Source organism: Mchenga conophoros, linkage group LG22 (genome assembly GCF_057382185.1).
Source record: "Mchenga conophoros isolate Kocher_MC1m ecotype Shallow Benthic linkage group LG22, M_conophoros_male_GT1.1, whole genome shotgun sequence".
Classification (NCBI taxonomy): domain Eukaryota; kingdom Metazoa; phylum Chordata; class Actinopteri; order Cichliformes; family Cichlidae; genus Mchenga; species Mchenga conophoros.
Window position 1 is genome coordinate 2,140,443 of NC_140546.1, and position 27,568 is coordinate 2,168,010.

General features: G+C 43.6%; 3 protein-coding genes across 7 annotated transcripts in view; 2 read left to right on the forward strand and 1 right to left on the reverse strand.

Annotated features, from left to right (window-relative positions):
- The window catches only part of LOC146548496 (LIM/homeobox protein Awh-like), a 5,013-nt gene extending 2,164 nt beyond the window's left edge, over positions 1 to 2,849 (forward strand). Inside the window, exons 5-8 of the mRNA XM_085262298.1 lie at positions 46 to 154; positions 236 to 368; positions 1,508 to 1,734; positions 2,380 to 2,849. Coding sequence (XP_085118424.1) covers positions 46 to 154; positions 236 to 368; positions 1,508 to 1,734; positions 2,380 to 2,760 — 850 coding nt within the window. The 3' untranslated portion in view covers positions 2,761 to 2,849. The remainder of the gene's footprint in view (positions 1 to 45; positions 155 to 235; positions 369 to 1,507; positions 1,735 to 2,379) is intronic.
- Positions 2,850 to 3,547: 698 nt separating this feature from the next.
- On the forward strand, positions 3,548 to 5,959 carry qrfp (pyroglutamylated RFamide peptide). 3 transcript variants are annotated; one of them, XM_085262668.1, is made up of 2 exons: positions 3,548 to 3,639; positions 5,057 to 5,959. In XM_085262668.1, the coding sequence occupies exon 2, from the start codon at positions 5,057 to 5,059 to the stop codon at positions 5,630 to 5,632; it is 576 nt and encodes a 191-aa protein (XP_085118794.1). In that variant the 5' UTR covers positions 3,548 to 3,639; the 3' UTR covers positions 5,633 to 5,959. The 3 variants fall into 3 exon arrangements, with proteins under 3 accessions (XP_085118794.1, XP_085118793.1, XP_085118792.1); XM_085262667.1 differs by lacking the exon at positions 3,548 to 3,639 and adding an exon at positions 4,041 to 4,131; XM_085262666.1 differs by lacking the exon at positions 3,548 to 3,639 and adding an exon at positions 4,212 to 4,268.
- Positions 5,960 to 7,451: 1,492 nt separating this feature from the next.
- Positions 7,452 to 18,571, reverse strand: LOC146548498 (major histocompatibility complex class I-related protein 1-like). Of its 3 annotated transcripts, none has more exons than XM_085262591.1 (7): positions 18,394 to 18,571; positions 11,515 to 11,790; positions 11,119 to 11,409; positions 10,516 to 10,800; positions 10,052 to 10,177; positions 9,805 to 9,865; positions 7,452 to 8,961 (listed from the first exon to the last, which is right to left on the reverse strand). In XM_085262591.1, the coding sequence occupies exons 1-6, from the start codon at positions 18,446 to 18,448 to the stop codon at positions 9,807 to 9,809; spliced, it is 1,092 nt and encodes a 363-aa protein (XP_085118717.1). In that variant the 5' UTR covers positions 18,449 to 18,571; the 3' UTR covers positions 7,452 to 8,961; positions 9,805 to 9,806. The 3 variants fall into 3 exon arrangements, with proteins under 3 accessions (XP_085118717.1, XP_085118719.1, XP_085118718.1); XM_085262593.1 differs by having other exon boundaries at positions 7,452 to 9,478; XM_085262592.1 differs by having other exon boundaries at positions 7,452 to 9,865.
- Positions 18,572 to 27,568: the final 8,997 nt, after the last annotated feature.

Below are 27,568 nucleotides of genomic sequence, written 5' to 3' on the forward strand. Positions count from 1 at the left end.
GTTTTTCACCTTTCTGACTCTGGTGTGCTTTCTCCTCCCGCTCAGGATGTTTGGAGGCGGTCAGTGTGCTCGCTGCTTCCAGCCAATCCCAGCTTCTGATTTGGTCATGAGGTCTGGTGAGCTGACTTTCCATCCTCACTGCTTCTCCTGCCAGGTCAGCCTCCACGCTTCGTCTTATTATTTTCAGGTTAAAGAACTCTGAATAGATGCAGACGGTCTGTCCGATGTGTTGCAGGAGTGTGACGTGAAATTAATGCCGGGGAACTTGTACTGCATGCAGGGCGCCAACCTCTACTGTCAGTCTCACTATCAGAGTGACGGGGGCGTGCAGCCCCCCTCCGACCTGCAGCCCAAACAGCATCTAGATGGTGAGTGTGAAGAACTTCTGGGGCCTTTGTGGGCATCTTATTTGTTTTATCTTGTCGAGCTCTCCCACTCTGTTTGGATTTAAATGTCAAATACAGGAAGTTCCGACCACTCGACTTTAATCACTTTAAATCAGCTCCGAGCAGCATTTGGAGATGTTGCTCCCAGCTGGGAAGTCCTCCACTCACTTCACACATGATGATGAGCCCGTTCTCACTCATGGAGCTTTAAGTATTGCAGTCACTCCCACTCCCACTGTGGGAGTGACGCTCCCGCTCTGATGAAACAATCCTGTCACTCATGGAGTCGTCACGTTTACTGCCAAACAGTGAGAGAAGGAGTGAAAACTGATGCAGTGTTTGTGTCACAGCCTGAGCACCGAACCACACTGTGTGCAGAGCAACACAACAGTCACCTGCTCACACCAGCAGCTTTTCCTCATCTAAGCCTTTCCTAACATTCACATCAGCGGGAAACCAGCCCGGGATCAAACTACCAACCTCCTGATAGATGACCTGCTCGTGATGCCGAGTTAACTGGAGCAGAAATATCATGAAAACACGGCGACGGAAGTTTCACGTCCATGGAGGAAAATGTTGGTGTGGAGTCAGCAACCTTCCAGCTCTCACTGTTGATTTTATGTTTGCAGTTTTACGCTCTGACCACCGAAACTAAGATGATGTTTCCAACTAAACGACATATTCAGTCACGTTTCAGGACAGGTTAGATTTGTACCTGGGACGACTTCAATCTGACCACTTACCTGCAGGTCGCACAAGCCTTTAACGTCCATTTAACCCCCCCCGGATATTAAAGTCGGTCATCAAACAGCTTAAAGTACTAACGACGAGATCTGGACGAGTTGAGGATCAAACAGAGGTCAGAATAACAGATTCTTTATAAAAGCCGGCATTTACGCTTCGCTGCTCCGTAGTCCTGATACAGTCACTATGAGAGCGCTACGGAGGCCAGGGTGAAGACAGTTATTAATATTTATTATCATGAAACCATCAAACGTGATTTAAAATGCAGTTTAGTCATTATGTAATAAAATGTTCAAATCCTTTTCTCAGTCAAACTTCTCTAAAGTTCATTTTGAATGAAAGTTTTGTTCTGCTTTGTTGGTCGGGGCCGAATTCAGCCCAGGTGTCAGGTGAGGGGGAGGAGTCTGTCAGCAGTCCAGAGCCACGATCGGACGACAGGGCGGCAGGTGGGCGGATCCCCCGGAGGACCAAGCGAATCAGGACGTGCTTCCGCAGCGAGCAGCTCAGAGCGTTGGAGTCGTACTTTGCCCAGAAACACAACCCCGACGGTAAAGACTGGACCTGCCTCGCACACAAGACCGGCCTGCCCAAGAGAGTCCTGCAGGTACAAACGTCTGGAAGGACGGGCTCCTTCGAGGCCTCCGTTTAAAATGAAACGCCGCATTCTTATTGGCTCAGCAGTGTAAAAGTCAAAGATCCTCACACGCACAGGGTTGAAGATGAACACTGACTCACACAGTTCTGATAAACGATGAAGCTTTGCACCGTCTTTATTTCTGCTGTAGGTTTGAGCACAGGCTTCTGGAGCGGGCCGCCTGTGGTCATTAGAGGAAGTGCAGGTTTAGTCACTTCCTGTCTGGTTTCATTTCTCAGCCCCGACAGAGCCGTGGGGTTTTCTTCTGCTGCACACACATTTATCTCTTTCTGGTTGTTCTTCAGACCTTTTAGAGACATTTCATAGATTTGTGCCATCTTTGAGTTTTTGCATATTTTCATGCAATTTTCCTCCTTTTTGTTTGTTTGTTGTTATTTTGTGTGTCTGCAGCTGTTCTGTTTGCAGAGATGTAAAACAAGCACGGAGATGCAGATAGACTGTAATCATGTGCAGGTACACAGCTGTGGTGTGGGAGAGGTGGGATGCTTCCACTCACGTGGGCCCTTTGTCCTGAGATGAATGGAAACGGTGTGGTTTACTGTGGATTGTGGGCTGAGTGACAAACGTCTTCTTGTCCCTCTCGTTGTCCCTCAGGTGTGGTTTCAGAACGCTCGGGCCAAACTCCGCCGTTCCCTTCTCTCCGATGACTCTCAGGTCAACTCGCCCTCTGCTCTTCCGAGAGCTGCCACCATGGCAACCAGTCCCTCATCCCCGACCTGCTCCCCGCCGGACCGATCGCAGCCTTTTCCCACCAGCACCATCGACCAGCTGCAGCTGTCCCTGCTCACCTCCCCGCTCAGCGAGCAGGTCATCAGCCACCCCTCCCAGGAGCTGCTGCAAAGCCCCGACTTCTTCCCGGACTACGACTCCCAGAGCGCACCGGGGTGCATGTCCACCCTGGAGGTCCACGGTGACTTTGGGGAGGCAGGAGGTGGAGAAGTTAGCGCTGATGCTTTTGGTCCACATTACTGTTAGTCAGTGAAAACACAGTAAATACATGTAGACGGCGTTCAAACTGTGACGAGCTGTCGGATTTGTGAGGTTGATAATAAATATATTGTTAAAATCCAGCTTTCATGTTTTTCCTGTGACGTGTCGAGTTGTTTGTCTGTTTAGCATGAACCTAAGAGCTTGTTGAGTTTCATGCTCTGCTCTCACTGACGAGAGGCTCATGGTAGGAACAGGACACCACCATGACCTCGCCTGTATGATCTGAAACGGCATATTTCATTTTTACCATTCGTTGGCATCACATCCTGATCACATTCACTGTTTTTCTAATGAACGATCGACTTCCTCGTGTTCCTCGAACTACTTAACGAGTGCATGTGATGGAAACAGTGACAGACTTTCTCCTTTCAATCATTAAAAGGCCGGAGGTGAAGCATTTTTCTCAGAAATCAATTCTCAGCAGATCTGTGGTCACATAATTGGCAGTAATTTGAGCGCAGCATCATTCGGTCTGAGGTCTGGATCCGTCACAGAGACGATTCCTCATCATGAATGACATTCTTTCAGGTGTGTCTGTGTTTCCCCAGCGAGCTGACATTCATAACGAGCGGCGGTATAAGGAAGGAATCCCTCGCCGTCCTCAGAAATGTCCTAATGAGTCACCCTCAACAATCAAACGGCGATAATTGCCATGACTCGCTGGGCCTCTGTGATGAAGTGGGTCATCGTTTCTCAGAAGAAAGTATGAAGGTTATCGTGGTCGGCGCTCGCCTTCTCATGCGTCACAGGGCCGAGTGACCAATGGGCGACGGCGGGGCGGCAGAGGAGAGCGGGCAGTTTTTAAAAAGGTCAGATGTGGAGATTCTTCGAGGAGATAGAGCAGGTCATCGCACACGGAGCAAGGTAAGAGACGGCTGCAGGTTTCTGCTGTGTGTCTTCTTCGTTGGTGTTTTCAGTGAATTATTTCCAGATTAATTCGAGAAACAGCGTTTCAGTCAGTTTAGAACTTTTCATGCAGGTTACTGAAATATTAGAAATATATCAAAACTATTAAAACCAAAGGTTGGAGTTTATCTCAGACACAAACTGAGCTGTGAGCGAGATCTCTCTCTACTGTGAGCTCACCATGGTATGTTGAAGGCTTTTATTGTGAAAGACAAACAGGAAGAAGCCTTTTTCACATGTGCAAATATAGTTACTTTGTTACTGTACTTAAGTAGAATTTTCAGGTATCTGAACTTTAATTGAGTACTTTTTTCTGGCTACTTTTTACTTTTACTCCCTACGTTTTTTAAACAAAATGTATTTTCTACTGCTGATGTTTTACGTATCAAACTGAATTGAGCCTAAACAGAAACACATGAGAGGAAATCCTGTTTGTTTGTTAATCACCAGGTAAGATGAGATGAACGAGGAACAGCTGTGGGCCACAGTCAGGGGTTAAAGTTTTTATTTTTCCATATTTAACCACTGCTGGTACTTCAGCATCCAGCTCGCTCTACAGAAGGGGAGTGACGTTTTTAAAGTGTCAGGTAATTTGAAAGGCAGCGTTTCTATGAGCTCAACAAACATCAGCAAACACACAAACTGTGTGTTTGTCTCACAGTGTGCTGCAGCTGCTTATTTCAGGGGGAGAAAAGACAGGGAGCTTAGAGTTAAAGGAAGGATGCTCATGTTGCTAAATCTGTGTGACATGATGTTTTTCACAGAGTGAAAGCTGCTGCTGAACAAACTGAGTCACTTAAAACTGCAGGGTTAGTTTGCTGCACTGTGGTGGAGGTTACAGGCGGAGTCGGCGTCTACCATGTAAAACAGCTGCTGTTTTATCTTTTTCTCTGCTCGTGTTCTTTCATTACAATTAAAATTTAAACTGGTTTAAAGGTTTTATTTCCACTGATATTGTTTTTTTTACTTGAATACTGCAGTATAATCAGTACTTTGACTTATACTGCAGTATTTTTAACACTGGTATCTGTACTTCTACTTAAGTACTGAATATGTGTCTGCTGAAAAAATAAAACTCGTCAGCTTGAAGAAGTTTCTCTAAACGTTGTTTATCTCCGTACAAATATTCATTATTCTATCTGGTTACTGACAGCACTTCCTGTTTACTGGGCGGAGGCAGATTCAGGGTTTGTGTGTGTGATGAGACAAACTCAATAATAATGTTCACAGTTTTTTTCTTTTGGTTTTTACTTCAAATGCAGTATTTTTACCCTTTGTTTAATAATATTTCAGTTCCTCTCTCGACCGTTATCATCAGCTGATCAAAGCTAATAAACACAATAACCTGCTGATAAAAGTCTGTTTCTGTTTCCAGATGAGACTTTCTTTTCATCCTGGTGCCTCGCAGCTCGCCCTCCTCTCCTTCGCCCTCCTCTCCTCCATCCCACACCCCGTCACATCATACCCTTATCCTCCCACCGCCCTCCTGCCCACAGTGGGTAGATCTGAGCTGGAGTCCACCCTGCTGCACCTCCAGGCTGCTCTGGAAGAGCCGGGGAACGTCCGGAGTGAAGCCTGGGCCGAGTGGCCTCGAGACATCCAGCCAGGTGAGGAGGATGACCAGTCGTGGGAAGAAGCAGCTCTGCTGCAGGCCCAGAGAGGAGACCTGATGGCCCAGCCGTTGTCGCCCTTCCCTGGGGGTCACTCTCTGGAGAGAATGCACTACCAGGAGGGGGGAGAGGGGGAGGACGGGTGGAAGAGGAACGATGCTCTGACCTCCATTGCGGGAGGACTCCAAGCTGTCAGCCGTGAGAAGGGAGGGTTTGGTTTCCGTTTTGGGAGGAAAAGATGGACAGACGGGGAGTGGATGGAAGGAGGAGAGGGAGAACAGAGGAGGACAAGCGGAAGTGACGAGGACGGAGTCAACAGGGACAAGAGACGAGAGCGATGAAAGAAAGAAAGGCTGACACGCTTCAGAGGGGACTGCCAGATTACAGCACACATCATGAACTCTGTAAATGTGACACCTTTTAATTTCATTTTCAGAACAACATGGCACAAAAGTAAACACATAAACGTGGTAACCTGAGAAACGAGATTTTATCCTATGCTCTTGTTCTCCTTCTGAAACAATATGAAGGCTCATGTTACTGGATGTACAGAACAAGCGCGCAGCTCGTCGTGTCTAATCTGAAAGTGTAATATAAGCATGTGCACGGAGCTTCTGTCAGTGTGTGTGTTTGTTGGCTTGAACATGACTCATGAATAAAGAGCTGGGAGGTGCAGCTCTCGGCACAGCTGCAAAGGCTGGACGTTGTCTTGTTTTCACTCTATACTCTTCAGAAGCACCTTTACCTCAGGAACAACTGCACCAGCTCCTCCTGGGAGCAAAAAGGAAACAGCACCACAGAGTCCTCCTGCTCCAGCCACTCCCTCCAGGTGACATCACCTGCGCTTCATCTCCCGACGTCACATTTTCAGCTCCCTCCTCTGCTCTGACAGAGCTGCATGTTTGTCCCTTATTGACTCGTTTTTATCTTTACGTGATGACGTATGAATCCTGCCTCCAGGTACAAACTACCCTCTGTTTATTAAGGTTGTTGTGTTTTTAACTTGTTTTAATGTTTTGTATCTTGTTCTATTTAATCTGAACAAGCCCCTAAAAACAGTCAGTGATCCCTGTCGGCCTCTCACGGTTTTTATCATCACTGTTCATTTTAAAGCTCAGTTTTTAAACCCTTACGATGTAACTACAGCCCAGCAGCAGTATATGAATGACTAACCTCGTATTGTGGATGGATTATCTCAGTTGTTCTCCTGACTGAAGTTTGGTCCGTTTACAGCATCCTGCCATGCGATTACATTTGTCTCTAACCATCAGGAACCTTAACGTTAACTTTTAGTGGAAAAAAGTTAGCGTTCATCCTCCAGCTTCACTGTGCTAATGCTATGCTAACATAGCTGTGTCGCTAGCAATCACGTAGTACAGCGGTCCCCAACCCCCGGGCCTCGGACCGGTACCGGTCCGTGAGTCGTTTGGTACCGGGCCGCGAGAGCTGAGGCTCAGGTGTGAAATGTCTGGTTTTCAGCGTTATTTTGTTATTGTTTTGATCGTTTACTCTGTTTTCCTGGGTCTTTTCACGTGTGTTATGAATAAATCTTCTGTTTTTAGGTACCGGTACTAGTTTTACTCTGTTGTATTTATCCGCGACACCTTAAAGGCCGGTCCGTGAAAATATTGTCAGGCATAAACCGGTCCGTGGCGCAAAAAAGGTTGGAGACCGCTGACGTAGCACATCATTATATAGCATTATATAGAAACTAAAGTAAAATCTAAATTTAAAGTTAAAACAGACACAAGTAAGACAGACGTTGTGCAAGAGAGAAGTGCAAAATGCATCCATAAATATTAAGTTCAATGAATGACTGCAAACACAGCCAGCTCTGACTTAAAAAAAGATTTATTATCACTTTAAGTCTTTATTCTAAAAAATATTTTCCAAAATAACTCCGTGTGTAAAATATCTGTACTAGGGTAAAAAGCAACGACTAGAATGAAGTAGTGTCAAAGAAACGCGCCATTAAAATACCTCAGAAGATGTTCAGGACAGAAACTCATCGATTTCACTTTATTAGTTATAGAGAATAAAAATACAGAAGCATTAAAACTCTGTAACATTTGTTTTATGCTTCCTAAAATATATCTAAATATTTAACAATGGAACAAAAACACAACAGTAAAGTTATGTTTGTTTGTTTATTCATCATCACCTTTATTTATAAAGCACTTTAAAACAACCACAGCAGAATAACGAGTGACCTGCACACAGAACAAAAGTTGGTCCCAGAAATATTAACGTTCATTACATTTTTCAAATTAAAAGCATTAAATGTTAAACACCTGTCAGTCCTGCTTTTATTGACCTCGTCATTATTCATCATCACACAGTGAAAACACAAAGTCACATAGTCATACAGCAGATATTCCACCGATTTATTAAAACATGAAATCAGTGTCATAGTTGTGTTTCCTGTACTCTAACTGCTCACCCTCATGATGGCGTGACGGTTAGCGTTAATGATACCACAGTGACGGTCTGTATGTTAGAAACAAAGATGATTAACCCTGTGCCGTCTTTAGTTACCAGTTTAGAAAATACTGGCGGCAACGTCCTACATCACCTCGTTCTCGAGTTCTCGCAGCCACAAGTGTGCGCACACCTCGCCCACCCAACCGTGTGACGACACCGCGTCATCAGAATTTTACCGCTGTGGGTCAAAATGTGTAAACTTAAAGCACATATATTTTGTAGCATCATGTCAGACCAAACATGTTCTCAGGCTCTGAGCTGCTTTAAAAAACACTGACGTGCGACTTAAACTCTGATACTGCCCTGAGACGTGACGCGCACCGCAGCTTTAAAAACACCCATCCATCCACTTCAGGGTCGCTGGAGCCTCAGCTGCCATAGAGCGAAAGGCGGGGTAAACCCTGGACAGGTCACCAGCCTGTGGCAAGGCTGACACACAGAGACACACAACCATTCACACTCACGGGCAATGTAGGTTAATCAATTAAGCTATCCTTACAAACTGCATGTCCTTGGACGAACCCACACAAACACAGGGAGAACATGCAGACTTCATACAGAAACACTGCCTGAATTGAACTCAGGACCATTTTGTTGTGAGGCAACAGGGCCAAACACAATGCCACCGTGCCGCCAGCTTCAAAAACACACAAAACACAACAAAAGCAGAAAAATGCAGAAAAATCGCATTGAGGCTGTTGTTGTGATTTGGTGCCATATAAATCAAAATGAATTGAGTTGTATGACCTGCTCTGCCCCCCAACAGCAAACATGTGTTACAGGAATCATGTGATTAAAACACACATTATTATTACATTATTTTCACAGATTAACCCTTAAAGCTTTCTTTAAGCGTGTTTCAGTTCAACTCTTCACATCTTTTGGTTTCTGTCACTTCCTCAGCCGGTCCGTCACATTATTGCGTCCCCAGAAACACTGTGGTTGTGCTTGGTCTGCTTCTGCAGTGTTTTCTGTTTGCTTTTTTTGTTGTTGTTGAAGTTGGACCTCTCAGGGCCACCGTAGATTTGGCTGCAAGGGGCATTAACAATTCTTTAAACCCATCCATTGAATTAAATGGAATCCCATTTAATGCTGATCCACCTGTAAAGTGCAACAAATGTTTGTGTTGTTTCGGTAAATCTGGTCCCACCGAGTCTCGATGTGCTTCTGTGGAAGCTCTGATCTCCATCTGCAGGGATGAACGCAGCAGCGTTATTTTACATGCTCAGTTACTCATAACTAGCAAACCCCATTGATACAAACTTTAGCTCAATTTGAGCAGTGATGCGTCTCAGAGTCGGTTTGAGGTAAACAAAAAAAGGAAGTTTGAGTTAAAAGAAACAGCTGGAGGAACAGTTTGAAACTCATCAGGTTAACTGGTCAGTCTGGCGGCGTTCTCCTCCTCCTTTACAGGAGAGGTGAAGAAGAGCAGGGTGGAGTGGGTGGAGAAGAGTGTCACAGTGATGGCAGCACGAAGTTTAAAGACGGTGGTGAGACCTGCCACACCTCCAGGGGCATCAGTGCCTCTGGGTGTGGCAGCTGGCACATCTGGAAAAGCTCCATCAGTGCTGACAGGTAGGTAGCAGTTGGAGCATCCACCCAGACGATGTTTTCATGTTTCAGCAGGACGATGCTAAACTGCAGACTGCATCTACTCTTAGGAGAAAGTCCACCTGCAGTCCAGACCTCTGACCAGCTGTGAACATCTGGAACATCATGCAAGCAACAACAGCAGGAAGCAGAGTCAGGACAGCTGCTGTCCTCAGCTCAGAGGAGGCGACAGAGACGGTGATGGTGCTATTACTCACTCTGAGCCTCATTCACCAACATGTGCACATGAAACATAAATACACTGTGCAGAAAACAAGCACACACAAAACTCCGTGAAACATGCACACCGCCTCATTGTGTGCTTCATCTTATGAGCCTTCACTGTGACTCGTGCACGCTCGGAGGCAGATACACATCTGAGGGCAGAGAATCGACACGTGTAGGTAATAAAACATCTGAGAACGATGAGAGAGAAACTCACTGTTACTCCTGACGAACATCGTTCAACTCCTGCGACTCTGGTGTATCTGCGCTGCTCCTGCCTGCGAGCACAGACAGACAGCAAGTATTAAAACTCATCTGCTGTGTTTCTGCATGCATGCAGAGAAACACACACACACACACACAGAGTGGGTAAAGTCAGATGCTTTTGTTTGATGGTCTGATTCTTGGTGCCATCGCCACACTTAAAATCACCCGGTGCTGACACACGGGCTGTTCGTTCTTACCATTATTGCGTCTTTTACGTAGGACCAGCAGAATCACGCCTACACCGATGAGCACGAGCAGGAGTGCTGCCACCAGACCAGTGACAGCAGATCCATCGCCATCAGGAACAGGTAACAGGCTGAGCTCTAAACACACAAAACAAGAACATTACTTCACCTTTGGTTCATTTTCAGTTGTGCTGCTGTGAAAATCAGCTGTGCAGGTGAGGAACATGTGACCCTTAAAGCTGAACACAGCAGCTTCTAAACAGACTAGCAGCACTGCTCTCTCTGCTGATGACTACACTGAGGGAAACAGCGCCCCCTGTGGATGTCAGGTAGCACACGGTATTACACTGCTGTGTTACTGATGCATAAACTGACCAATCAGATGACAGGACAGGAAGAAACCTACACAGTGAACAGCAGAGTCTGTTTGTGTCTCCAGTTAAAAGAACATTTTTACAACCATGACAGTTTCTTACCCCAGCTCTTAGAAATTCTCACACCGGTCGCTTCGTGAAAAACCTCGCAGCTGTATGTAGCCGGGTCAGACTTTAAAACCTCCACGTACTCTCTCCTCTGGAACGTGTCGTCGTCATTGGGGAGAAGTCCTGAGCTCTTCAGGCCGTCGTCTGCAGTCAGAACACGTTCGTTCCTCCTGATCGTCACTGTGACGTCTTTGGGGTAGAAGCCCGTGGCGAGGCAGGTGAGGACGATGTTTGTCTGCACTCTGGAGTTCTTTGCAAACACGTGCAGATCAGGTGGAGCTGGATGGAGGAAATGGAAAGTGATAAGTGCGTTGGTTTGATGTTTATGTGGCGTCTGGCACACTGTGTGAGACGAGGCAGACGTGGTGAGGCTCTAGTTTGATGGTTTTTGTGTGTTTTGGTTCAATTTGTCTCAAAGGTGCGTGAAAGAGACTCGGTGACAGTGGAATAATCCATCAGTGAAGGCGCTTCTATGAAACTGACCAAGAACACAATAATTATGTGAGGTCATATTACCACAACTAATTCTAAAAAGTCTATTAACAATGTTTAAAAATAAATAAATGATAATATTATTTTTATTTATGACAAACATACATTTCTTTTTGAGCTGCTGTTGTCCATAATTCACAAACTTGCTCAGCCAATCGATGCACTCGTTCTCCAGGTATCCCTTGGTGTACTCTTTCAGCACCTGGACATTGTCCCACTTCATCTTGGTGGCTTCTGCCTCGGGAGTCGGAGCGACCCAGACTCCGCTTCTATCATCGAAGGACAGGAAGTCATCTCCATCGTAGCTGTACATGTCCACGCCTCGGACAAACCTGAGCGTGCCGTCAGGATTCGTTTCAGCCTCACAGCCGTGCATCCACTGAAGAACGTGAGGGTCTGAAGGACCAACAGTGACAGAAATGAACAAGATATCAGAAGAACAGAGATTCAGAGAGGACACCATGATGTGTGCGTCAGGATGAAAACGGAGCGACAACTTACTGCTTGAGTCATTCTGTCTCATTCGCTCCATCAGGATGCCGATGTTGACCTTGAACCACTGCTGCTTGCTCTTGCGGGACTGTGTGCCTTTATCCCAGTAATCAGCAGGTAAACGCTCTCTCATCCACTCCTGTTTGGGAACCTTTGCCTGAGTATCGCTGTCAAAGTAGTCGATCATCCTGTTGTCCAGCAAACCCATGGCTGTGAACTCGTGGATGCCCGGGAGGCCGACAGGTTTGGAGAACGCCGTGTAGATGTAATGGAGGGAGTGAGTGTCTGAAAGTCACAGAAGGAAATTTAATTAAACACAGGTGAGATGCATCAGCAGATCTCACTCATGTTTTTGAAATAGGCCTCTCTCTGGGTGCGTTTTATGAAACATAAAAGACTTATCCGTTCACCTCAGCAGTAGGAACAGAAGCCTTACTGTTTTAAAAACAACCTTTCCCACATGCTACACTCCATCATTAACCTCAGTGTGTGAAGAGGACTCTCCATTTACATGCACAAACTGGAGTCTATTAGATAGATATGATACAAACCACTGCAGCACAGTACCTGTAATACCTACAGCATGTTCTAATCGCTCTAATAGGATATTATGGTCGACAGTATCGAACGCTGCACTGAGGTCTAGCAGGACAAGCACAGAGATGAGTCCACTGTCAGAGGCCATAAGAAGATCATTTGTAACCTTCACTAAAGCTGTTTCTGTGCTGTGATGAGCTCTGAAACCTGACTGAAACTCTTCAAATAAACCTCTGCAGATGATCTGTTAGCTGTTTGACAACTACTCTTTCAAGGATGTTTGATATGAAAGGAAGGTTGGAGATTGGCCTATAATTAGCTAAGACTGCTGGGTCTAGAGATGCTTTTTGAGTAAAGGTTTAACTATCAGGTGATATGCAGGGTTAATGGTAAATGGCCTGTATTTGTATCGCGCTTTTACTAGTCCTTAGGACTACATCCAGTCATCCACCCATTCACACACTGATGGCAGCTACATTGTAGCCACAGCCACCCTGGGGCGCACTGACAGAGGCGAGGCTGCCGGGACACTGGCGCCACCGGGCCCTCTGACCACCACCAGTAGGCAACGGGTGCCCAAGGACACAACGAATGAGACTGTCCAAGCCGGGGATCGAACCGGCAACCTTCCGATTACAAGGCAAACTCCCAACTCTTGAGCAGAACTATGTATTTTATTTCTCTGTCACAGGCTGTAGCTTTGAAAGTTTACTCAATGTGGTTGAATTCGTTTTTTGTGTATATGCATGTCATCTGTTTGTGGTTAGACTGGCTCAGAGATGTGCATGGAGCTGCTGCTGGTTCAGCATGATTAGCACGCTTGGAAGCAGAAAGAGGTTTAATGATTGCAAATGCTTGTTTATGTATTTAAGAGACAGAAAGCTTGTCGTTAATTCATTTTATTAAATGTAACATAAATTGTTTAAAAGCTATTGATTTATGTCAATGTCACGATTTGACTTCATCAAAATAATTTTCTACATAGTAAAATGTGAACATTTCTGCACTTTCTGCTTAAATGTTAGAATGGCATTTGTTTGTGCGTCTTTATAGTTTTCACGGCGCCATATTGTCACAAACTGGTTTAAAGAGGGGAGAATAAAGTCGCATCAGTCGAAGCTCTCTGCGTTATGAGTGTGGCCACTACCAGCTCCACCACCATCATCAAGTTTGCTGACGACACCGTCGTGGTGGGCCTGATCTCTGATAACAACGAGACGGCCTACCTGAAGGAGATTAGGAATCTGGAGAACTGGTGCCAGAGGAACAACCTCCTTCTAAACGTCAGTAAGACAAAGGAGCTGATAGTGGACTTCAGCACTAAGCAGGAGAGGAACTACCAGACCCCCGTCATCAACGAGTGCCCAGTGGAGAGAGTGGACAGCTTCAAATACCTCGGAGTTCACATCACGCAGGACCTGTCATGGTCCTGTCACATCAACACCGTGGTGAAAAAGGCCCGACAGCGTCTCTACCACCTCAGACGCTTGAGAGACTTCCAACTGCCCTCCAAGGTGCTCAGGAACTTTTACTCGTGCACCATAGAGAGCATCCTGGCGGGAAACTAGGGCTGTTCGATATAACGATATATATCGGATGACGATATGAAAACGTCTATCGTTTCATTTTACGCTGTCGGTTGTTTCGTGGTGTCGCAAAATAAACTGTTTACGGCAATATTTTCTCATCGCTTTGATGGTCACTGTAGTGGCTGTATTAAATTCAAATTCAAATTTTATTTGTCACGTACACAGTCATACACAGTACGATATGTAGTGTACTTTCTTAAAGTTCTCTCTTCCTCTTATTTATTTATTTATTCTTTGAAAGTAAAACAGCGGGGAAGAGGGACGGGGCTAAAGGGCAAAAAAACAAAAACAACAAAATAAGCAGACAAAAAATCCATCTATCAATCACCTGGATCACCTGTTGAGAACATAATAAACAACATCACAATGATATATGGGAATATGACAGTAAATACTAAATGTTAAACATTATTGTGCAGCACATAAGATCAACAGAACACAGTGTGCTTTGAGGTAGGAGCCAAAAAGGGTGTAGTTTGTGGGTGTGACCACCCATGTGTACACCTGTGAGCATGGACGCGCTTGTTTTTAAAAGGTTCCGCCAAGGAGTGAGCCGGTGTGTACCTGGACGCCCATCCCCGGACACAAAGAACCACCAACGCACCGATGTCTGAGGGAGTCCGCCACTGGCAGGGGAAGTGGTGGTAGGGGGAGATAGGCCTCCAAACCTTGGAGGGCCTGAGATGTCCCCAGAGAGGTGGCGCCTGACACCCAACCTGACATATAGACACAGACATACAGGCACACACAGATACAAACATCCATTCCCACCCTCATGCTCTCATATGCACTCACTCCACACTCAACCAACGTGGAGACAGACATAAAGAGACGCTGTACACACAATCACACTCCCCAAGCGTACTCTACAAACCGGGTCTAGGTACCCTTGCCCCTGGAGGGGGGAAATGCACCCAGACCCAGGTGGTGTTACCCTTTTCCCTGCGGTGGGGGGAGGCAGACCGCCCTGACTCCGCAGCAGCAGGAAGGCTCCACACTCCAGACCGCAGTCGGACGGCCAACTCCTCCTCCTAGCCCCCCTGCTCCAGCAGGTCGCAGAGAATGGGGGTGGGAGAAGACTCCAAACCTCCCTCCACCCGCTCATTGTAGTGTTGATGCATGTGTGTTCTAAGGTGCATTTAAAACCCAGGAGGGCATGGAGCTACCTGCCAGAGAGCAGCAGGTAAGCGCATAGTCCCTCCTGCTGGCCCTCAATGTCTACATGTATTTAAAATTGGCACCCTGGTGACACACGGTCTTTCTCTTATATTTAATATAACCACACTACGGACGGACAAGCGCCTGTTTTTATGTGTTGTCAAAATAAACGGAATCACATGAAAGAGTATGCAGAGTTTATGGATGAGAAGCAAAAAAGAGCCGCCAGGTGCTAAAAAATAAACCTTAGACTCAAACGTTAGAACAGGCTTTTCCCCGCAGCACGCCGTGTAATAAATACTCACAAAGAAAACGGCGGCCGTTACAACTTATGTCTAAAAATGTATCGTTTCATGCATCGGTTAAAACACTCCAGGTACACGACGCCCAGCTGGAAACATTTCAGCAACACGAGTTTCACAGAATTTACAGAAAATGTTACATTTTTGTGATTTATATCGTTATCGGACGATAGATGTTTTATATCGGGAGATGAGATTTTGGTCATATTGCACAGCCCTACGGGAAACATCTTAACCTGGTTCAGGAACAGCACCATGCAGGACAGACGAGCTCTACAGAGGGTTGTGCGGTCAGCTGAGCGCACCATCCGCTCCGAGCTCCCTGACCTGCACTCAATCTACAGCAGGCGGTGCTGGACCAAGGCCAGGAAGATGGTGAAGGACCTCAGCCATCCCAACAACAGACTGTTCTCTCTGTTGAGGTCAGGAAAGCGATCCGGCTCCCTAAAGACCAACACAGAGAGACTGAGGAGGAGATTCTTCCCGCAGGCGATACGGTCTCTCAATCACACCACCACACAGTACTGACCCACACATATGGTTCTTACACACACACTGGACTTTCTGGACATTGTTTACACCAGTAGCTGCTGCACAACTACACTGCGTGGTCATCTAATCGGATCACTTTATCACAAGTCACTTAAATAAATCACTTTAAGCATATTTGCACTGCACAAGACACTTACACATGTGGATTACACAACCCTGCACATTATATTTATTCATACCATTTATTACTCGTACAGCTGCTCTTATTGTTCTATGTTTCTTCATATATTCTTATATATTTCTATATTGTGTATTTTTTTGTACAGTTATTTTATTTTTAACTTTAATTTTTATATTTTATTTTATTCCTTCCTAGTTAAATTGACCCTTTATTTTAATTTTCATATTTATTTCCTCTCCTGTCGTCTTTTATTTTAGGTCACGAGCAGTTGTGTAAGCATTTCACTGCATATCGTACTGTGTATGACTGTGTATGTGACAAATAAAGTTTGAATTTGAATTTGAAATCTTCCTGCTCACTTCAATCCAAACTCTCATCGTCAAGCATTAGTTACCATGGTGACGGAGCAGGTCAAACGAGGCGCTTTAGTGAAAACTGTGACTGAGCTCAGCGTCAGTGGTTGATTATTAACCTTTATAGAGCAGCGCTCACACCACATCCTCACACTGATCACAGATCAGTTAGAAAAGTAGAGACAAACTAACAGCAGAGCATCGTCTCGGTGCTTTTAAAGCTTTAAACGTCACGTTTCTGTGAACCAGGATGTGTGAACCAGACCTTCAGACAGCTGCTTCAGGTGGAGCAGTGAGGTGGTGCCACCACACAGAGTGGTGTCTGAGGCAAAGCGGGTGTCATGTTACTGCTACACAAACTGACACCTCTCTGACCTGTGCACGATCCTGAGTCTGCTCTCTCTCTTTGTTTAAGCCTCTTTAGAAACCGACACTTCTCATTAAACCGTTGGTGATTTCCTTTTTCACGTTTCCTGCCAGCGAGGCGACAAAACTGCAGCTGTGAAGGTACCGATACTGATCAGCCTTCATCTGTATTTTACTCAGACTGTGTGTGTGTGTGTGTGTGTGTGTGTGTGTGTGTGTGTGTGTGTGTGTGTGTGTTCCTCTTGTAGAGAACAGATGTTGAATCCAGCAGTGACAGCTGTTCTTCAGAGTGTAGAAAGCTGACTGCGTGGGCTCGTTTTCTGTGCACATGATATTTTTCAAAGACTTCCTTATCTATTTTTATTTTGAGCTGCTAGTTTTCATGTTTTCTTGGGTAAAGTTGAATCAGTATCAAGTATCAATCTCAAGTCACTCTGAGTTTGTATTTCAAAATAATTGCACTTTGAAATTGTACAGAATTTCAAGAGGCTCTTATTTTGAAATCCAAACTCAGGCTGAGCTGATATGGAGCCAAAAACTGTTTCTGTGTTTTCTGTGTAATGTTTTCACTTATGTTGGTAAAAAGACTCCATTTTAAAGGATATATGAAAGTCACTTTGCCAAAAGCTGACTGCAGCTTCGACTTTGTGACAGGAATGTTGTTTGTGGCTCACAGTGACCGGATATCATGATGAGGGAAACAGCTGACATGTTTACAGCAGTTTAAATAGGAGGGTCAGAACAGCGGTAGCACTGAGTCACTGTCGGTCTGTTTCATCTGTTTCTGCTTAACGTGGACTTTATGTGTTGCTCAGTATTTTGTAGTTTGCCACCTTTACCGTGACACAGTATAAACACGCAGGCTGTGCGCTGTGAAATATTCACGGGTTATTTCACTTGTTTCTACCTCACCGCTCAGAGGAACCGCGTGGGAGTGGGACCCCGCTTTGTTCACGACGCTCAGTCGGGAAATAACGTGAAAATTCAAGATGAACTGACGTCACGAGCGCGGCCGCCGTTACCGTGACGTCATTTCTAGATGTTGGCGTTAAAGTTTGAAGTTACTTCCTCGTCTCTGTATCGATGAGGATGAAAATTCATCTGATCCGGACTTTATCGATGAACAGATCGATAAAAGTAAATAAAATAAAGGCGCGAAACCAAACGGACGTGTCTGTGCGCGTGCAGCTGATGCTGAATGAGTTTCCGTTAACCACGTGTTACCACGCGCACAAAGACTAACCGCTGCTTCTCCACGGTAACCGTCACACGTGCGTAGACTCTGTCCGCCGCCCTCCGGCTCGGTGCCAGTATTTGTCAAAAACTGCTCGTATTTAAACTGCTATAAGTAAGTTGTTGGGCTATAATATGTGAAACATGTCAAATGCTTCCCTCGTGGATGACACAAAGTCATCTTGAGCCACAAACAACATTCGTGTAACAAGCTAGATCAGTTTTTGGCAGCGACTTTAACATAACCTTTATTTATGCAGTTAAACAAATCTCATTAACATCAAACATGTCTTTTGTCAGAGTAAGCTGGCCAACAGCAGCAGAACTGGGAGCAAATATTACGATAGTTCTGTAAAAAGATTGTAAGTGGGGATAAAGGACTGGTTGGTGTCAGTACAATAACACAGAGTTGTGAAGATACTTGAAAAACAGATATTTTTTAAATTCTATATTTAACCTCTTTGTAAAGGCTGTTCAGCGAAGTCTGTTCACCAACATGCGTAAAGATATTACACATAAAAATACACAGAAACATTGGACATCCGGGCTCTCGTTGGCTGAGCACGTAACTCAGGCTCGTGCCCGGCTCAGGTTCACTCTCTTTGTTTCTCAATAAAAGAGCGACCCACAGACACGCGGGACTAACGGCACAGCCTGTGTTAGAAACGGGGACTCACCGGCGCTCTCCGTTAGTCCTGGAGCCCACAGCAGCAGAAAAGCCACGATGAACATTTTAAATCCCTTTAAAGCCTCGGCTCCCCGATCACACCGAGTTCATCCGAGTTCACGCTGCGTGTCCGACAGAGAGATGCTCTGAATGAGGCAGCGCTCAGAGTCACACAGCCCACGGGGGAAAGTACCCTCTACACCACGTGAATATAACTGAAAGATGAGTTATGTGTGGAAGTTGCTGAGTAAAAGTAACCTTTGATGTGAAACCCTGTGTATTTATAGCACATTTAAAACAACAGAAGATTATTTTTTACGTAATTTAAATTAAATAACTGTGGTTCAAAGAAACTGTTTGTGAAATATCTTTTTATTATTGTTTATGACATTTTAAAATCTTCTGTCCAGGTCTGATCTCAGGTTGCTTCTATTTCTGTGGATTTCTGGTAGAGGTTTATTATATTTGATGCAAAGCCATCTGATGACTAAAGTATCATTTTAACCACACTCAGTAAGCCCGGGTCAGGATGGAGTGAGGGAGCCAGGCAGACCGGGTTGAACCCGTGGAGGTGGAGTCACACTTCCTGCTGTCAGGAGAGGAGGTGGAGGAGGGCCACGTGGCGAGAGCTGGGAGGACAACATCCGGGTTTGAGGAGCCTGAGAAGGAGCAAAGTCCCCCGTGGATGAACAGTGTCGTGCACGCCTGGACTCTGAAGTCGTGGCTTTGGTTTCCCAGCTGTGAAACACGACCTGTGAGGATCGTCCTCCCGTGACGGCCGTGGTGCAGAGGGCTTTATTACTTTGGCCTCCATCAGAGACATCCAGATCATTCCTTCCTCTGATGCTCTGCCTGATCTTGGAGAATCTGACTCGACTTATTTCTGACAGTGATCGCCCACTGTGCCATGCTGTAGCTTAGCATGTGAGCATCTCTCTGACCCCGGACGCGTGGATCATATAAGACTGTATGTAATTCTTAACTGTGTGTATTTTGTGCAACACCAAGAAAGAACAAATAAGAAAAACACTGACACAACATCTACAGTGTGCACGTGCTGAAGCTCGGCGCTCCAACAGCGACGCTTCAGAAAGAGCTCAGTGTTTGTAAATCTGCTGAGCTACACGTGTTTAAACAGGGTTTTAACAGGAAGCTGCGACGTTTGGTGCATAAGAACAAATCTTTATTTATAAAATACTTTAAAACAACCACAGCTGATACATTGGAACTAAATAAAAAAAGTTACATACGATATAAATAAAAGCCAAATCATAAAAAGAATAAAATAATTAATTAAATAATTAATTTAATCAATTATTTTCGTAAATGCAACGATAGAAAAGGCCCCGCCCCCTCTGAGCTTCCTCCTGATCTTCCAGGAGCTGCTGGTCAGCTGACCTGAGCGGCCAGCAGGGTGTGTGAGGATGAAGACGCTCAGAGAGGTGGGCGAGACTGAAGGCGTTTAAAAACAAACATGAGAATTTTAAAATGAGCTCTGAAGGACACAGGCAGCCGTGAGGCCAGCACATGTGCTCAGCTGCAGGCGCCAGAGCAGCGACTGACTGACCCAAACACCGGGAGAGTTACAGTCGTCCACACGGAAGAAATAAAAGCATGGATCGCTGTTTCCAAGTGCTGCCAAAGAGAAGATTTCACTGCTGCCAGTCGCCTTACATTCTAAAAACTGGACCACTGCTCTGATTTTAGTCCAATTTAAAACCAAAGTCAGTAACAAAGGTCTAAAATAAACTTCCAGGAGTCCCAAATCTACAGAGGAGGACTCACAGGGACCACTGGGTCCAAACACCAGCACCTCTGTCTTCACTTAAATTTAAAAAGTTGAAAGCGAAACGAGCTTTAACGTCAGAGAGAGGTTTTATGGAGACGCCATCCTTCTGCTCTTCTAAGGAGGAACCCAGAGGCCGTAAATACAGTAAAACAGCAGTGGACACAGATCCTAACGGCTCCTGTGTTCTCGGGGATCATGGAAGTAACACATAAACCCAACAGGACTGTACACAACACATGCAAGCAGCTTTTACATAAAAGACTGTAACACATTTTAAACACAGCTGTCCTGTGTCACAGCCAGGATCATTTTCAACACTTTGAACAATGAAGGAAGAGATTTCAGGATGACCGATGTCTTACAGCAGATATTTCACTGATTGATCAAAAGATTGAATCAGTTTCATCACGAGGAGAGAAACACATTAAATATAAAGAAGATAATCTTATTACATAACAAATAAATTGTGTTAAGAATCAAATTATGATACAAAAAAGACTAAATTAAGGTGCATAAAGAAAGTTGATGAGCATTGCTGGTCCATGAACGCGTGTTCAGCTTGTGACGACTCGTCTGCTGCTCTTCAGCTGTTTGTCAGCTTCAGTCTGAACATTAGAAAAAACAATTTAACACAATTAAATGTGTTTAATTGGCAGCCTGTTACTGTGGCACACGGACGGACTGAATACACTTCATGACGAGCCTGTTGTGACCCTGCTGCTAGCATTAGCCGCTAACAGTTCTGCTGAGTTTCCAGGTGGGATTTAAATCTGGTTCTTGTGAGCGTCGTAGATTAAAAGTGCTCGTTACTGTCTGAAAACAGAACTTTTTCAAATGTTTAATCATCATGTTTCTGCCCCAAACACCCAAACCAGCACTGACAGATATACTGACAGAGTACCACGCCTCCTTTTCACGATTCTTTATTTCTGATGGCAAATCCATTGTAATGAGGAAACAGTCCAGAGGCTACTGTGGCACATAAAATCTATTCTTAAATAATGAATTTAAAATAATAAATATTTTTAAAATACTTCCTCCCACCTGGTTTGACACTGAAACTTGATGAGTGATCAGGCTCTGAGCTGTGAACAGTTCCTCTGACCCATCTTCTTTAAAAGCATTTTGTCACATTTATATGACGATCAAGCAGATTTAGCATCTATTTTATTCCCGCTGCTGCACAAACCTGCTGTAAGAGTTTGCTTTGAGTCAACATGTATTTACAAAGCACCTTTAAAAATGATCCCACTTTCTTACCGTCTTAGAGCAGGCTCATTTAAATGTCCCTGTGATGGAGGTTCGGCTTAAAGGGGCAGGAACACTTTTTAAAAGCCATGTGTTGGATTCAGTGGAGTCACATGACTCTGGCTGTTAGCTCCAACAGCTGTGAGGATGAAAGAAAAATTAGTTTATATGCTCAGGTACTCAGAACACATCAGTGTCTGCCTGCTCTGGCATCTTCACGCAGTCTCTTTGATGAATCCTTTTACATCCAAGTTTAAAGTGTGAATACAATCAGAATGCAATGATTACAATGCAACACACTCCTGCTATAAACCAGGAGTCGATTTATACAAACACAACTTACTAACATGAGCTTTAGACCTGCTAATCATTTTCAAACCAAACTTTGGTGTCTAACAGAGATTTGAGTTGACAGCAGATAAACGTTGTCTTCAGACTGACAGATGAGGAAACTCTAAGGTTGCTCATCAGGCCCCTCTTCTGTGGAACCAGCTTCCAGTTTGGATTCAGGAGACAGACACTATCTCTACTTTCAAGATTAGGCTTCAAACTTTCCTTTTTGCTAAAGCATATAGTTAGGGCTGGACCAGGTGACCCTGAATCCTCAGTTATGCTGCAATAGACGTAGGCTGCCAGGGATTCCCATGATGCATTGAGTTTTTCATTCCAACTTTCGCCAAAGTGACGCTCCATAAATTATTGTAGAGTCTTTATTACAACATAAAGCACCTTGAGGCGACTGCTGTGATTTGCCAGTATATAAAAACTAACCTGAACTAAACTGTATTAAACACAGGCGTGTGAGTATGAACAGTTAGCAACGAGGTACAGTTGTTACCCAGTACACCAGGCCTTACCATTTGTCGTGTTTTTTATACAGAACCAGGAGAACCACAGCGACACCGACGACCACGAGCGGGACGACCACAGCAGCGACGGGGATGTGAACTGAGCTTCCTTCTGAGTCTGGGAGCAGACGATCGTCTGAAACACACAACACTGTGTTTGTTACTGTGACACAAATCATGAAATCAGCTGTGCAGGTGAGGAACATGTGACCCTTAAACTGAACAGAGCAGCTTCTAAACAGACTAACAGCACTGCTCTCTCTGCTGATGACTACACTGAGGGAAACAGCGCCCCCTGTGGATGTCAGGTGGTACACGGTACTACACTGCTGTGGTACTGAGGCAGGCCAGGCTGCATAAACTGACCAATCAGATGACAGGATGGTAGTGCCCAGCCTGTGACACCTGCGCGTGTTTTGTGTGTTAGTAAAGGAAACCATGGCTATAACTGGCTGTGTTATATCCACGTACAGCAGAAGGTTTCTTACCCCAGTCCTTCACAGCATGCTCATTGGTTAAAACCTCCACGTACTCTCTCCTCTGGAAGGTTTCATGGTGATTTGGAAGAAGTCCTGAGCTCTGCAGTCAGGACACGCCCACTCCTTCTGATCGTCACTGTGAGCTCTGCTGGGTGGAAGCCTGTGGCGAGGCAGGTCAGCACCACGTTTGTATCCACTGTGGAGGCCTTTGCAAACGTATAAACCTCAGGCACAGCTGGAGGAGAAGGATGTTATATGTTTGTAGACTTTCTGCCCAGTTTGACCCATTTAGCAGACGTCAGCCTGTTTAAGGCTCTGATATCTATTCTGTGTGACTTACAGCAGTTATGACATGGTCTGATTTTCTCACCCAATAAAGGAATATTTCATATATCAGTTGACTCTTCATTCTATCAGACACAGTTATCACAGCTCGTACATTTGCTTTTTACACATGTATGTAAGCATTGAGCCAAATTTAGTAATGCCAACATATTAAACGAACAATATTTGTCTCTTATATATGATACATCTGTATACACACTGTCAAAGGTACTCGTCTTTGAGTGAAGATTTAAGGTGATAGGACATATAAATAAATACAACTTGAATCTTTACTGAAGCTCAGTGTTTGACACAGAGTTCACTCACATGAATTTCACTCAAATGTGCTGCACCAGTGTACCTGCACATGTGATGTGACAATAAAAGTGATTTGATTTGCCTGCCCCCCTGGCAACACTTTGCTAGACCCGCCCCTGCACAGTTACCAGCTGTCAGCTACATAAAAAAGGATCCTGGTGTTATTTGTCTCTCAGAAACAGTTCATAACTTCAACTCATTCATGTCACCTAAAAGGTAAACCTGTTTCTCCATCACCTGTTCAGCTCTGATGGTTCAGTAAGGACATCTCCTGGTTTCATCTTCATGTTTCCCTCTCACCACATATCCAAACCGACATCATGACCAGCAGCTTTACAGCTGTGGCTCCAGCAAACATCAGCTGATACTAGAAATTAATATTAAATACATTCTAACAACAGCTGATCAAGCTTAAACGTGCTGCTGTTGTTTAGCGCGACATCCGCTGGTTTCCTCTTTCTGGCGCAAAGTGGGCGATAAACAAACAAGAGAGCCGATCAGCTGATCATTGATCAGTTTCATGATTGAAGTAGAAACAGGAGAGAGAGGGGAGAGAATGAGAGAAGAAGAGGCAGCTGTGCAGCAAAGACAGAATAACTCCAGCTTTGTGTCTTTTTCATTGTAGCTGAATTACGGGACAAACTGTTCCTTTTCACCTCAAAACGAAAATTTCTCTGAATACGAGACGATTCTGTCTTTTTACAGGATGGTTGGAAACTCTAATAATTAACCGTATGAACAAAATAAAGTTCAACATCAGTAACATAGCACCACCCAGCTGTATAGAAACTCCATCATGCTAGCTAGCACGCAGTATGAAAAAGTCAGCACAGCTAAAATAAACTCCACCTAAACCTGGTTCATATCTGACCCAGATGGACTGCAGGTCATAACTTCTTACCTGAAGTTCAGTTCACCTGACACTCTCGGACCGGCGGCCGCCTCGGGTCTCTCCTCCTGCCTCACCTTTTGAATCTGAATCTGTGGAAGCTCCGCGATGCCTCCACACGAAGTTCCAAGTCTATCTAAATCCCAGTAACGAGTAACGCGTTCCTGGTTTTGGCATAATGACTAGTTACCGTGCTCGTTACCACAATAATAATGTAGTTACTGTAACGCGTTACTTAATAACGCGTTAGTCCCAACACTGTTAGGGACATTCCCAAATATACCACAGGAAACCAGACTTGAAACTTTCCTGTAAGACACTAAACACGGCTCCATAAAAAGCCTCACTTCCTGTGCTTTTAAAACACAAGAAGCGGATCTCATTTGGACTCTGATCCTAACATCTGGATGCTTCAGTACGGGGAAATTAACAGTCTGAACTGACATGGACTCCCCTTTTTGAATTTACTAACATGCCTGACCTTCAGGGACTGATCAGTACTACTGTCTTCTGGTTTGTCTACAGATTTTACTAACTTATTTTTATTCTACTTTACTTTGTTTCACCTCCTAAATGTTTGTGTTAAATGGAACTGTTGAAGTGAATTTAACCGTGTACATCGTGGGGGCAGCGCTGGTTATGGTAGCTTTGTTTATCCTTTATTTACTGATTTTATCGTAAAATAGAACGAACAGCTGTGAAGCTTTACCAGATGTTAATGATCATATGTTCTTACTTTAAAACAGCGGTTCCCAAACTTTTTTTGCTACCCCCCCCCCCCCCCTTTGTTTTACAAGAAAAATGTTTGCCCGCGTGAACACGCGCACACGCACTCACAAACACATCCTCCAACACACCCGTATTTTGCTCCATTGCGGTTTATTTCACACCTCAAACATTTAAGCAATTAAGTTTATTTTAATTATTTAATGTTAATTTTAATTTTAAAATTACATTAATTAAAGTTAGTTTAACTAATTTAATTTAATTTAATTTTAAAATTAAATTAAATTTTAAAATTACATTAATTAAAGTTAGTTTAACTAATTAATTTAATTTAATTTAATTTTAAAATTAAATTAAATTTTAAAATTACATTAATTAAAGTTAGTTTAACTAATTAATTTAATTTAATTTAATTTTAAAATTAAATTAAATTTTAAAATTACATTAATTAAAGTTAGTTTAACTAATTAATTTAATTTAATTTAATTTAATTTTAAAATTAAATTAAATTTTAAAATTACATTAATTAAAGTTAGTTTAACTAATTAATTTAATTTAATTTAATTTTAAAATTAAATTAAATTTTAAAATTACATTAATTAAAGTTAGTTTAACTAATTAATTTAATTTAATTTAATTTAATTTTAAAATTAAATTAAATTTTAAAATTACATTAATTAAAGTTAGTTTAACTAATTAATTTAATTTAATTTAATTTTAAAATTAAATTAAATTTTAAAATTACATTAATTAAAGTTAGTTTAACTAATTAATTTAATTTTAAAATTTAATTTAATGTGAATTTTAATTAAATTAACATTTAAACAATTAAGCAAATACAAGTAATCTGCAAAACATTACAGGTAAGGAAATAAACTACTAACTCTTTTAGGCTATACGTCCACACCTACACTAGTACTTTTGAAAACGCAGCTGTTTCGTCCAAACGTAAACGACGTTTCGAATCATCAAAAACGGTCGAAAACCTTCATCAACACCTGGCTTTAAACATCTGTAGAGCTCTAACAGTGTTTTCAGTGGTTATCATGAAGTAAACTTTATTAAAAAGTCCTTATTTGTTTATTCATTGCAGATTTTAGTGATTAGAGTGTTTGTGGGTGACAAACATACAGAAGTGAAGGTCAGCAGCAGGATTCATATTACAGGATAAAAATAAAACTTTGGCAGCAGCTGCAAATTTCTCCACGCTGTGACGTCACCCCACTCTTCGGCGGCTCTAACCTTGTATCGTGTAATCTGCCCAGCAACCGCAGACTAGTTATCTGATTGGCTGCTGTCGGTCTGAAGAAGGCGGGTGTAAATGGAGGCAGCCAGTCGTCTGTAGCGCCCCCTACAGGCGGCAGCAATAATAATAATAATAATAATAATAATAATAATAATAATAATAATAGCAACCCGCGGGGACCGTGGGCTTGTTCTGAGCAGGTTTCTGTTTTTCTGAAGATTTTTGTCGCATCAAAATCATGAATTTCACAAAGACCTGGATCTTTTTGTTTCTGCCCTTCCTGTGGGTGAACGTGGGCCCGGCTGGAGGCGGTAAGTGGGCGGCATTGACAGACAGGAAGTGTGTGTTCGTTTAATCTCGCCCCCACCGACCTTAAATAAGAGCTTGATTCTGGGCTTTTCTGCACATCTGTGGCTGAAAGCTCGTCAGTGGACTGACTCACACTCAAAGTCTGGCTCTTATTCCTTCTGTTAATCGATCATCTGACTGTTTGAGCTTTTAGTCCATCTCATAATCCAGACTCCTGTTAGGACATATTGACCTTTAACCTTCATAAATAGATGGATCAGCCAGTTTATTCATCAGGTTTTAATCTCTTCACATAAACGGAAACCCGTTTAGAGGCCTGTCCCGTGTGTGTGTGTGTGTGTGTGTGTGTGTGTGTGAGTTGGTTGACATATAATAACTCATCAGCCGATTCTTCTTCATCTTTTGGTTTAATATTTGTTGTTAGTGTTACAGAATGATCCCATAGACACACACACACACATATGGAAACACTTGTTATGAACATCTGGGGTCCATACAGATGTTTCTGTTTTCCAACATATTTAAGGAAACAAAAAAAGTTAAGTTATCTCAAAGTCTTTCAGTTCTTCCTCCTGTGAACATGAGTCCAGCTGTTGTGGGTGAACATCATTTAATTGGCTCATTCTTGTGTTACATCAGTACACACTGTCTGTCCTATGATTTTAATATTAAAAAAAATAAAATGCCCATTTGTTTCAGAATTATGAGTCACTAAAAGTAATTATTATTAAATGTTATTAGATTATAGCTACTGATTTATTTTTTTATGTAGTCACAAACCCCGCCCATCAGAAGCGTCCGTTTCCTTGGATGAGTTTGTTTGTGTTACTTCAGCATTTCTTACAGTTTAACAAGTCCCCACGAACCCCCGTGAGTCCGACACGTGTTTAATGTGCGCAGATGAAATGTTTTCGAGAGAACAGCTCGATCAGCTGACGCAAACTGCTGCAACGAGGAAATAAAACACGGAGCAGGAACCAGGAAGCCCTGCGACACATTCACTGATCTA

What these genes read in the sequence shown, in the direction of transcription:
- qrfp (XM_085262668.1), top strand. Translation starts at nt 5,057, where the DNA reads ATGAGACTTTCTTTTCATCCTGGTGCCTCGCAGCTCGCCCTCCTCTCC.
- LOC146548498 (XM_085262591.1), bottom strand. Translation starts at nt 18,448, where the DNA reads ATGTTCATCGTGGCTTTTCTGCTGCTGTGGGCTCCAGGACTAACGGAG. An exon ending in GAGACAGAATGACTCAAGCA is followed by an intron (nt 11,410 to 11,514) that starts GTAAGTTGTCGC and finishes TTGGTCCTTCAG; the next exon opens with ACCCTCACGTTCTTCAGTGG. An exon ending in ACGTAAAAGACGCAATAATG is followed by an intron (nt 9,866 to 10,051) that starts GTAAGAACGAAC and finishes CTGTGCTCGCAG; the next exon opens with GCAGGAGCAGCGCAGATACA.